Raw genomic sequence first — 13038 nt, 5'->3', positions numbered from 1 at the left:
GGGCAATTTAGCATGGCCACTCCACCTACCTGTGGTGGGAAACCGGAGCACCCAGAGGAAACGCACGCAGACACTGAGAGAATGTGAAAACTCCACATGGACGGTCGCCCAAGGGCGGAATCAACCCTGGGTCCCTGGTGCTGTGAGGCTGACCACTGAGCCATTGTGTTGCCCTGTGATGTGCTAGCAATAGAAAGAACATAGAAAACACAAGCCTGTCATTTATTTACTTCTTCAAATGTCACCTATAACGAAGGATGTGTGTATCTAGAATTGGATTATTTAGTCACATCAATAGCCATAACCTAGAATGCAAGAAAATCATCCTCAGTCCTGAGGGATTGTCTAAATTGAAGGCTAAAAGAACCATAAATACAACATTGTCACCATACATACAAATCATTGAGATGGGAAGAGTTTCCACTTTTCATAATGGCTGGTCAGGAGTTTCATGGCCAATCAGAAATCTAGGAAGTAAACCACTGACCTACAGTGTTCCACCTGATCTCACAGAAATGTGCTTCATTTCAAAAACAGCTTTAAAGGAGCCAAATTTGCCCCATAAGGATGATGGCTTGTTCTTGCCTTATGGCAATTCTCAACACTTAGCTCACCCCCATCCTGCTAGCTGGCCTGAGGAGCAAGCTGCAGACGGTGTTATCATGGACCCCTTACTTTCAAACCCACCCCACCCATCCCAAGTGCCAACCTTCGCCTTCTGATACCCTGCTTTCAAACCTTCTGAACAACAGCAGCCCAAGAGACAAAGGGATAGAGACACAATAGCTCTAATGAAGAGGTCTCATCCTTTGATTTTTGATGCCCAATGCCACTGCTCTAATGCTTCACTATGGAGTGTACAATCTCCTCCATAGGGCCATTATCCCCACTGGCTCTGCCAGTTTATCCTGCAAGAATAACAGAAGAAGATCTGCGAATAAAGAGCACTATGACTGTAATACATCTAAATAACCAGAGGAATGCAGGGACAGCAAGAGATAGAGGTTTCAGTCTGCCCACATGAGAAGATGCGCAAAAGTGAGGTGGAGGATCTGGATGTTAGGCCTGAGTCCTGAGTACCTGGGCATGTTTGTGGACATGTGATGCATTTAAGCAGTGAGAGGTACAGGTGGTGAAATGGTGAGTTGTCATGAGAAGATGCATTTGCAGCCCATGACCACCCAGGTGGGGCCATTAGACTTTCCCTAGCATTGTTGCCAGATCCTCAGTGAACTCTGTGCTACGAATCCTGTGTAATTGCCTCTGAGGGTCTCCCACAGACTATGACATCTCCTCACCCGTCCAGCTCCACCACCAAACCCTCCAGTGGTACACAGCTTCAGTTTCCATATTTTAAATTGCAGTAACATGATTCAGAGTTGCAGCCTTTTCAGATGGACTGACCATCACTAAGAAGGGCAGGTTCCATGAAGGGCTTTGGCTCTTCCTGAAAGCAGCCAGCAGTGAAACAGCTAATAGCACTTTCACTTCCTCCCTGTCCATTCTCTTGATATATACAGTATTGAAAGACTATTTTGGCACAGTGTTACATCCAGTTTTGTGTGGCATGTAGGCCTCTTATTTTTAAAAACTCCTCCTTTGTGATTGAAACCAAGCCATTTTTTTTGATCAACTAACGTAGTGCTGTTCTGTTTGGATTGTGTGAGAGGTAGTGAGCGATCGTGCTTCTCAAATCCTCTACCTGAGAAGGTCAGCAAATCTATTGCAGAGCATTGCCAATTAAAATCCTCTGCTTTGACCTGTGAGTTGAGCTTTCTGAATTTTCTGTTCCATTTTCACAAAGCTATGTGGAATCCAGACTCTTTGTAATTTATAGTAGGAACTGCCAATGCTGGAGAATCTGAGATAACACGGTGTGAAGCTGGATGAACACAGCAGGCCAAGCAGCATCAGAGGAGCAGGAAAGTTTGACGTTTCGAATCGAGACCCCTTAACGTCAAACTTTCCTGCTCCTCTGGTGCTGCTTGGCTTGCTGTGTTCATCCAGCTTTATACGTGCTATCTTTGTCATTTATATCAACTAAGTACCGATTAAATGCTTGAGTTGTGTGAAGGCCTCAATATCACGAATCCAAACAGTAAATGAACAAACACCTCTTACTTGGGTCGTGTGATAGATATTAGAGGATGTGCAGGAGACAATATTAAGAGAGTCTATGGTGCAGTGGACAAAAGAAGCACCCCATCACACTGCACTTCCCAAAATATACATTATGTACACTGAAGCGGCTGAGAAATTTTAGCTTAGGAGTGTCCTAGATTGTACGCGCTGATCCTTTCGTTCATCTTGGATTTTATTCATTGAGAAGTTCACCCGGTTGTTCCACAGCATAGGAAAGTTGAAAAGAGTGAAAAAGGGGGACAGGGTAAACCAAAAGGCAAAGAATTCATTGATGGAGAAGGTTGATTTTGGAAGCTGGGATATTATATGTGGTGAGGAAAACTGGAAGAACCGGAGAGTACGGTTTCTTCTGTGGAAATGCTAGGAAAGTGAGGCCTACTCCCCTGATCTCCATCCCTCTCTCGCTCCTCAGCTTTTGTCCTGGCAAAACTACTGCGGCACTACAAGTGCTGAAAGTCAGAAAATTGCTCTCCAATTCCAAAATTCCATATCTGTGCAACCCCACAATGCCAACTCTTTGGAAGTGACTTGAGATCTGGATAGTTCCAGGAAGCTCTTAAACTTAAAAAAGGCAGGGTAAATGCTTTCTTTCCACCCAATAATTCCTTACATTCTTGCCTCGCTTGCGTGGCCTGTCGTTTTGCTTGAATCCACGAATTGAATTGTGTTTGTATTTTTTGGAGTGTTTTTGCCCCTGAAAGGTCCCTTGTCCCCTCTTCTGAAGCTGCAGGTGATACATGCCACAGTAAGTCAAGCTATTGGCTTGTTGTCCTCATCAGTTCCCCCACATCCTTATGGAAATTCAGCAGTTCACTCGGCAAATCAAAAGATGCACTTCAGACGCAAAACATAGGTCAGGATTATGCAAAAATGGTGTGGAATGGGAGACCAGCCTGTCCCGAAAAGTAGGGTCCAATTGGAAGTGCCACCACTTTGAAACTTGGAGATGAGGTGAGTTATTGCAACAGATGGTATAAGTTTTCTGCCAAAAGCTAGTCTTTTGCTGACCCAACCCTCAAAAATTTCTTCACCCCAGAGATGATTTCTCTGTACCTTTAAAATGTTGGGCACCAATTCCTACGTTACACTGGATCTTCACTATAAATATGTAGCAAATAAATCTGGAGCAAATTTGCTTGTACCGGTAACCAAACTTCTACTCTTAAGCCTAATGCTCCGATAGTACCAGACCCATAAGTAGAAAGAGAATTAGGCGCCGAATTGACAGTAAGTACACAAAATGCATATAGACCAATAAAACTTGTTACCCAGTGCCACTTCCTTTCCTGTTTTGAGGCAGCTGCCTCAAGAGCTGCTACTGAACTGGCACCAGAGCCACTTCGTACCAGGCAGTAGAAAATGAATAAGAGCAATTAAACAATAGTGCATTACAGCATTGAGTCTATGATGATGTTAGCCAAAAGAGGGCTGACAATGGTTGTGAGGAACATTGAGCAATAATAAAGAGCGAGAATATCAAATAAGATTTGAAGAATTTGAATATGTGAGTCTTTGCATGTGTGTCCATTGTTACCAGGCAGTGGAGCTATTTCACTATAAAGAATATTGCAGGTATTGCAAATCATAGTTGTCTAAACAGCAGTGCTGACAAGGTTGAGCCAATTTTGGTGCTTGTCTCCTTACATTATACTAATGGTGTTTATTTTCCCCACATATTTGGAACACACGTAGGAAATCAAAAATCTTTTGAGTATGTCTGACCAGGTCTGAGAAACTGAGTGTAACGCCAATTGACTCTTCCTGCGCATATTAGGTTTTGAAGAAATTATGTAAAATGAGAAGATGCGAAGCAGTGCAGAGAGCTACATTTTAAAAAGGGGGAATTTAGACTCCCATTGAACCTCCAGATCATGAACCTTACCCCGGAGCTTCTGTTGGGTTTGTTTTCAGCAAGATTGCCCAGGCTTCAACCAGAGCGATGCAGATGGTTACAAAACATTCAAGCACAGATCATGTCAAGCGCAAACTGAGTTTCTCCAATAATTTGCGCAAGTTTGACAAAAGAAAACACACAGCAACCCCTGCAGCAAAACTGGCCAGCTCCTGCTCCACACCCAACTCCCAACTCCTAGCACTTAGTATTGGCGATTTGCAGTAATAATGGCGATTTGCCACTTAGAACAAAGACTCTCAATATTAGCTCATTCTTCTGAGCACAAGGGACTGATTTGCCAGTCATTCTGAAAGTACGACACAGCAAATCCAGTGAATACATTGTCCCCACCACATCCCTCCACCCCACCCTACCTTCCCGATCCTACCACTCCCCTCCCCCCTGCCATCCCCCGCCATCCTGCTAAAGTTACACATGGGTTAGGGAAGCTTTGGGTGGCTACTTGCACTTGGACAAACTGAACCTCTGAAGTGGTCAATTCATTAGAGGCATAAAATTTGGAGCAGGACTAGGCCATTTGGTCCTTTAATGCCATCCAACCATTTTGTGTGATCAAGGCTGACCCTCTGTTTCAGTGCCATGTTTCTTCCCATGCTCCTTGACACCTTTAGAATCTTCTCTGCTGGAAACATCCACAGGGCCACTGTCCTTTGATAAGGAATCTTTCCTCATCTCAGTCCTAAATGGACTACTCATCATCAGGGATAGGAGTGATCAGATATCCTAAATTAATCAAGACCCATTAGCCAGCAATTGGCCCATATCCCACTCAACCCTTCCTATTCATGTACCCATCAAGATGCCTTTTAAGTACATTTGTAACAGCCTCCTCCACTTCCTCTGGCAGCTTCTTCCATGTACACACCACCCTCTGCATGAAAAGGTTGCCTCTTAGATCCCTTTTAAATCTTTCCCCTCTCACCTGAAACGTATGCCCTCTGGTTTTGGACTCCACTACCCTGGGAAAAATATCTTGACTATTCATTTCTGTCCATGCCCTCCTCTTGATTTAATAAACCTCTATGAAATCTCCCTCAGCCGCTGATGCTCCAGGGAAAATAGCCCAGGCTATTTATCCTCTCCCTGTAGCTCAAGCCCTCCGACGCTGGCAATATTCTTGTAAATCTTTTCTGAATCTTTTCAAGTTTAACACAACCTTTCCTATAGCAGGGAGGCCAGAATTGAATGAGGAATTCTAAAAGTGGCCTAACTAATGTCCTGTATACGGCAACATGACCTTCCAACTCCTAAACTCAATACACTGACCAATGAAGGCAAGCATCCAAATGCCTTCTTCACCGCCCTGTCTACCCATGACTCCGCTCTCAAGGAACTGTGCACCTGCATCCCTAGGTCTCTTTGTTTGGCAATGTTCTCCAGAGCCCTACCATTAAGTATATGAGACCTGCCTTGATTTGCCTTACCAAAATGCAACACCTCACATTTCTCTCGATTAAGCTCCATCTGCCACTCCTCCCCATTGGCCCATCTGATCAAGTGTCATTGTGCTCTGGGTAACCTTCCTCATTGTCCAATGCATCTCCAATTCTGGTGTCATCTGCAAACTTACTTACCATACCTGCTATGTTCACATCCACATCATTTATATAAATGATGAACAGGGTACACTCGAGTCGGACCGAAGGGACTGTTTCAGTGCTATACAGCTCTATGACTCTGACTCTACGTCCCTGGTTTCTAGACTCCCCAACCAGGCGTAACGTCCTCTCTGAATGCAGTATGTCGAGCCCTGTTAGAATTGTATACAGATCAATCAGGCACCCTCTCATTCTTTTAAACTCTAGAGAAGAAAGGCCAGCCGATCCAATCTCTGCTCATATGACAGTCCTGTAATCCATTGTATCAGTGTAGTGGACCTCTGTTGCACTGTCTCTATGGCAAATATATTCTTTCTGAGGGAGGGAGACCCAAACTGCTTGCAATACCCGGGTGTAGCCTTGCCAAAACACTGTATAACTGTTGTAAGATACCCCTATATCTGAACTGCAATAGAGGCCAGTATGCCATTTGCATTCCTAATTGCTTGCTGTACCTGCCAGTGTACTTTCCTTGACTGATGTACAGGGATATCCAGATCCCTCTGTACAAAATATCACTATTCGAATAAAACTCATCCTTCTTAGTTTCCACACCATGTACCTTCATAATAAGCCATGTTGTACTGGATCTGCCATGTCTTTGCCCAATCACTCAACTTGCTTAAATTACCTTGCAGGCTCCTTGCATCCTCATCACATTCGCAATCCTACCCAGTTTCATGTTGTCAGAAAACTGGGAAATGTTGCATTCGGCTCCTTCATCCAGGTCATTTACACGTATTATGACCCAAGCACTAATCCTTGCAGTACCCGATTAGACACTACCTGCCAGCCAAGAAAGGATCCATTTATTCCCAAAGTCTGCTTCCTGTATGTTAGCTAATTTTCGATCCATGCCAATATATCATCCCCTATCACATGCGCTTTAATATTACCCACTAACCTCTCATGAGGGACCTTACCAAAGCCTTTCTGAAATTCCAAATACATCACACTCACTGATTCTTCCTTACCAATTCTACTCGTCACATCCTCAAAAAACTCCAGTAGGTTTATTAACCAAGTTTTCCCTTCCATAAACTCAAGTTGGCCTGGTCCAATTACATTAACGCTTTCTAAATGTTCTGCTATCATGCTTCTTGCTTTTTGTCTGCCTTCCAGCTTCTTCCCTTTCTGTCTTTTATTTCTATCCTTATTTCCCCGCCTCTTCTGTCTCCCTGCTCAGCTTCCCGTTCCCCTGCCATTCTTGTCAAAGCCCTCCTGACAGCCTAAACCCTCACCCCTCACTAGGGACTGGCATCCGGACAACTTTTTGTTCAGTCACATTGAAGCCCCATCTGATTGGCTGGAAGCTCCCTGAAGTGGGGTTTCCAGGACAGACAGGAAGGAGCACTTTCAGTTATGTCATGGTGCTCAGTGTCAAATAGCTCTGGAGCAGCTATTGGAAATGGGGGAGGTGACTGCCCTGACCTTTCAGCTGGGAGGGTGGGCAAATATGTGGGGTGAGTGCAGGACATCTATTAAATCTAGTCCAGCAAAACAAGTAGGCACACTTAAAAGCTTTTGGCAGCCATAGTTTGGTAATTTATTATAAAACAGAGCCTGTAAGTGAATACCAAAGGGCCTGTTCATGTGCTGTATTGTTCTTTGTTCCAACTGAACACTACCCCAAAATAATTAGCAAGTGTCAGAGATAATGGGAACTGCAGATGCTGGAGAATCCAAGATAACAAAGTGTGAAGCTGGATGAACACAGCAGGCCAAGCAGCATCTTAGGACCACAAAAGCTGACGTTTTGGGCCTAGACCCTTCATCAGAGAGGGGAATGGGGAGAGGGTTCTGGAATAAATAGGGAGAGAGGGGGAGGCGGACCGAAGATGGAGAGAAAAGAAGATAGGTGGAGAAGAGAGTATAGGTGGGGAGGTAGGGAGGGGATAGGTCAGTCCAGGGAAGACGGACAGGTCAAGGAGGTGGGATGAGGTCAGTCGGTAGGAAATGGAGGTGCGGCTTGAGATGGGAGGAAGGGATGGGTGAGAGGAAGAACAGGTTAGGGAGGCAGAGACAGGCTGGACTGGTTTTGGGATGCAGTCGGGGGAGGGGAAGACATGGGCTGGTTGTATGATGCAGTGGGGGGAGTGGACGAACTGGGCTGGTTGTGGGATGCGGTGGGGGAAGGGGAGATTTTGAAGCTGGTGAAGTCCACATTGATACCATTTGGCTGCAGGGTTCCCAAGAGGAATATGAGTTGCTGTTCCTGCAACCTTCAGGTGGCATCCTTGTGGCACTGCAGGAGGCCTATGATGGACATATCATCTGAAGAATGGGAGGGGGAGTTAAAATCGTTCGTGACTGGGAGGTGCAGTTGTTGTTGCGAACCGAGTGGAGGTGTTCTGCAAAGCCGTCTTCAAGCCACCGCTTCCAGTGCATCCATTGTACCCGGTGTGGCTTCCTCTACATTGGGGAAACCAAGCGGAGGCTTGGGGACCACTTTGCAGAACACCTCCACTCAGTTCACAATAAACAACTGCACCTCCCAGTCGGGAACCATTTTAACTCCCCCTCCCATTCTTCAGATGACATGTCCATCATGGGCCTCCTGCAGTGCACCAAGGATGCCACCCGAAGGTTGCAGGAACAGCAACTCATATTCCGTTTGGGAACCCTGCAGCCCAATGGTATCAATGTGGACTTCACCAGCTTCAAAATCTCCCCTTCCCCCACCGCATCCCACAACCAGCCCAGTTCTTTCCCTCCTCACAGTGTATCACACAACCAGCCCAGCTCATCCCCTCCCCCGACTGCATCCCAAAACCAGCCCAGCCTGTCTCTGCTTCCCTAACCTGTTCTTCCTCTCACCCATCCCTTCCTCCCATCTCAAGCTGCACCTCCATTTCCTACCTACTAACCTCATCCCACCTCCTTGACCTGTCCGTCTTCCCTGGACTGACCTATCCCCTCCCTACCTCCCCACCTATACTCTCCTCTCCACCTATCTTCTTTTCTCTCCATCTTCGGTCCGCCTCCCCCTCTCTCCCTATTTATTCCAGAACCCTCACCCCATCCCCCTCTCTGATGAAGGGTCTAGGCCCGAAACGTCAGCTTTTGTGCTCCTGAGATGCTGCTGGGCCTGCTGTGTTCATCCAGCTCCACACTTTGTTATCTATAATTAGCAAGTGGTTCTGCATGGTTTCTTTAAAAAGCCATTTTCATTTATTTAAATGCATACTACTTATAAGCGATAGACTGGAGGTTAAAATGTTTCGCTTTGTGATAAATGCGTTTTAGTTCCATTAATCAAATTGTGTGCAAGTTACTACTCACTAATATAGAGACAATGTTTAATATCATGTCTTAAAACATTGCTGATTGTATCAGATGCTGGCTGATCTTCTGTCCTGTGAAGCAGTGAGGATTTTTTTTTCATGATATGAGGTCTAGATCTCGGAAGTACAGCTTGAACAGTAAGGGCTCTTGCATTTAAAATGTTGATGGCAGGAAAGTCTTTCTTCCAGAAGGGTGATCTTGGGAATTCTCTTCCGTAGAAAATATGTTCAAGGTTGAGTTTGAGAAACATACTTGAGATACAAGGGAAAAGCAGTAAAACAGAAGTTACGATGATAATTTCATTAGTCAGAGTTTAATGGGCTGAATGGCCTTCTCATGCTTCTATTTCTTATGTTTTTATATGATTTGTAAATCAGTTTAAGAGGGGGAAAAATGTCTGAGAGGCAAAAACACCTTAAAATTGGCACAAATTTGGACACAACTTGCCCCTGGATCGCCAGTTGTGCCCAAAGTGGGAAATTCATATCCTGTTGTGAGACAGCAAGAACTGCAGATGCTGGAGCCAGACATAACACAGTGTGAAGCTGGATGAACGCAGCAGACCAGGCAACATCAGAGCAGCAGGAATGCTGATGTTTCGGATCGGGACCCTTCTTCAGAATTGGGGAGGGAGAAAGGAAGTCAGAACTAGATAGAGAGAGGAGGGGTGCGGCCGGGGAAGGTAGGAGGGATGGTGATAGGTGGGTGCAGTTAGACAGTGGTGGGGATTGGTCAGTGAGGTGGGGGGAGCGGATGGCTGGAGAGAAAAAATGGACGGGTCGTGTCAGGTCAAGGAGGTGGGGATGAGAGGCTGGGTTGGTCACGTGTTGAGGCTGGGGGTGGGGAGAGTTTGAAACTGGTAAAATCCACCTTTAAGCCAACTGCTTCTTTTCTGAGGAAGGGACCCGACCTGAAACGTCAACTTCCCTGCTCCTCGGATGCTGCCTGGCCTGCCGTGCTCCCCCAGCTCTCTATTGTATTCAGATGGTATTATTCCTGTTTCTTCTTAATATTGTATCTCTTAACTTGAAATCATGTTAAATAACAAGTGTGTAACTATTGCTTGTTTGCTGAATTAATTTTTAACTCCATTTTTATCTTATTTCCTAGACTAGACCAGTCCTTAGGAAAACCAACCATGTTCCTATCTGTCTCAGGTAACTATACTAACCAGTTAATGTCTCACAATCACTCAATGTCTAAGGGTTATGTGAGTGACCAGTTAACCCAGACAGAACAGAGGGTTCTCAAGTTAAGTTCTGGTCTGCTGGATTAGCTGATTGCAGCCAGGACACAAGACACTTACTGCATTTCTAGAATGTCTTTAACGTTCTTCAAGTCTGCTCTGCCCAAAGGCAAGCCCTTGACTCTTTGCCTACCAATGTTTCCTCCGGTTTCATGGGAGCTTCTTGTTGATGGTGGTTTGCCAATTGTCTTCTACTCTCGGGGGCAGGTTGAGGAGGCAGGATCCAGGCCTACCTCAGCTAGAATGAGAATCAAACTCGGGCTCTCGGTGCTAATATGAACCACATGCGAATCATCAAGCCAACTAGGCTACCCCTCTTCATGCCATACAATGTCTTAGAGTGCTTCACAATGATAAGAGAAAATAACAATGTGCCAAACAATGGTGAAAGCAATATTGGAAATAGAACATAGAACATTACAGCACAGTAGAGGCCCTTCGGCCCTCGATGTTGTGCCAACCTGTCATACCAATCTGAAGCCCATCTAACCTACGCTATTCTATGTATGTCCATGGGTGAAAGTAAAATAGAAGGTAGGTCTTAAGGAGTCTGTTGAGAGATGGAAGAGGGATAGTGTAGTGATTGGAACGTGGTTGCTTAGGTGGATCTTGTTAAGATCCCTGATTGGTACAGGTTGACGCCCCCAGTCAGGGAGTCCCGGCTGATAAAAAAAAAAACAGGAATCTCCTCACCCTAGGGCCTGACTCTGAGCTGGCTGGTCAGATCCCGTGCACTGTGCATGTGTAAATAAAGGGCGACTTAATGATAGGATACTGGCCTCTGTGCAGTTATTGCAAACAGCTAGGAATGAGGGGCTGAAAGAGATACCACAGCGGAAAGTCAAGGCAGCTGAAGTTGCAGGGCCTGAAGATCCCAGGGTCGGAAGGAAGCATGACTTATTGCAGAATGGAGGACAGACAACAGCATTTTAATTTGAGTTGCAATAAGTGAAAATGCCAGTTAGGACAGTTTCTTGTTCATTGTAGAAGATTTGTATTGCTGGTTCTTGAGACTGCTGGATATAAACAAAGTACTAATGCCTCTCTCACTCCAGATTGAGCTGGGAACTGAGCTAGGGATCACTTTCTTCCAGTATTGTAGAGTGCTTTTAGAGGAGTCTTGAGTAGAGAGAAGAGGAGGCAATTGGCAGGGGCTTTTTGTTCCAGCTTGGAATTTTAGGGAAAATTTAGAAGATGGTAGTGTGAGCTGGTGGGTGTGAAGTAGGTGAGGAATTTAGAATGGGAGGTATGTCGGAATGCAGCAACTCATTCCAGTTTAGAGAGGCAAAGAAAGTTGGCAGTGATCCTGTGATGATCCAGCGAACACTGTTGGAACATGTTTGGAGACCGGAAGATGCTGTGACCAGGCTTTGCGTAGCCCTACACAGGAGCAGCCTATCATCATTCAGTTCTGCATGATGATTGCTTGCTTGGGCGATGTGTTAGATGTGCGTGGCATCTGTGGAATCATACGTTCGCCAGTAATTGATGCTTTCAGAAAGGGCAGAAAGGTGAATGTGGCTGCAAATGAAGAAAAAGCTTCCAATCCGCTGTTTGAATTTGAGGTGGAATTTAATAGAGACTGACTAAGAAAGAAATATGAATGATAACTTTAAGCTGCACATTGCCTGCCCAATATCCTAAAATGGTGTCACACTGAAACTGTAGTACTGATGTAGACAGAATCCAAGATTTACTGGCAATGAACTATCAGTTTCATTCAGACAGGCTACATAAAAGCTGTGTTGAAGATGGACCACAGCTGCAGTTGAAAATGTGTGTTATGAGGATACAGCAATGTAGAATGGTCTTGTTTTAGCATCAAGTCTGCGCGGCATTTGACTCTTAGGTCCATTTTTCACGTTACATGCAACGTAAGGAAAAAATCCATTTTTCCCCACTAAGCGAGTCAGGGAAAAAAACTTTTATGTAGAGTATTCACTCAAGCCACTCAACTATGGTTTTATTCCTTTTGTGCTTTGTTTTGTTCAAAATTAAATTGTATTTATTATTTGGTTGACCTTATCTGACTTGCAAGAACAAAATGCAGTCCTAATTCATTTCTCAAGGGTGATGAGAAAGTTTTACATTTTACCTCGTTCAGAAACACATGTCATTTGTAAAGTCTGTAACAAACCATTGCAGCCTGAAAGTTAATCTCATTTGCAATAAGGACCATGTGGTCAGGAAAGGAAGACCATTTCAGGTGTGAATTTGGTATTTGAAAGAGCTTTGTAATGCAGAAGGCTTTTGATACAATTTATTCTTCTCAGTTGTAAAAAATATTTAAACAAATGCATCATAGCCAGTTTCTGTGAAATCATTTACGACATACAGCAGCGAAAATGAGTTCATCCTCCTTTTCATGGTGTATTTCAGAAAAAAGCCAGGACAGGGGCAAGAACACAATCGGGGCAAGGCTTAATAGAGTGGAAGAGAAGGTAAGAGTAATTTGTGATTCATACTCCATGAGGTTGTAAACACAGAGTTTGTGTTTGTAATATCTTGATACTGCACAGGAGTTGCAATTTTATGGGCCTTCTGGTGAATTTGACAAGTGCAAACATCCACACACCTTCAGCGTTTATATGGGGTATGGCAGTTTGTGAAAGGACTTTTGTGACAGTGCAGCATCAATGTTCAATTCTCCCGTGTGCCTAATTGTAGCTTTGGGACATAAGAAAGGAAGGAAACAAAAACAGGTTGTCCCTGTATCCGTTACCCTTCTGGTGAGTAGATCAGAGGATCATTATTGCTGGTCCCACTTTCTCAGTCCCAGTTACTTGCATCACCTGGGATAAGGAAGTTGATTGCCTCATGTTGATTCCAAAAAGATGCCTTGGAAGTTCTTC

General features: G+C 44.7%; 1 protein-coding gene across 4 annotated transcripts in view; it reads left to right on the top strand.

The window, feature by feature from the left end:
• The window catches only part of LOC125459567 (potassium voltage-gated channel subfamily KQT member 1), a 676985-nt gene that overhangs the window by 477131 nt on the left and 186816 nt on the right, over positions 1–13038 (top strand). For all 4 annotated transcript variants that reach the window (XM_048546168.2, XM_059651894.1, XM_059651893.1 and 1 more), the window contains 2 exons: positions 10051–10097; positions 12566–12627. In XM_048546168.2, the coding sequence (XP_048402125.1) occupies positions 10051–10097; positions 12566–12627 (109 nt within the window). The remainder of the gene's footprint in view (positions 1–10050; positions 10098–12565; positions 12628–13038) is intronic.

Source organism: Stegostoma tigrinum, chromosome 17 (assembly GCF_030684315.1).
Source record: "Stegostoma tigrinum isolate sSteTig4 chromosome 17, sSteTig4.hap1, whole genome shotgun sequence".
Lineage (NCBI taxonomy): Eukaryota > Metazoa > Chordata > Chondrichthyes > Orectolobiformes > Stegostomatidae > Stegostoma > Stegostoma tigrinum.
Note: the sequence above shows the minus strand (reverse complement) of the source record. Positions and strands in the feature narration are given on the sequence as shown.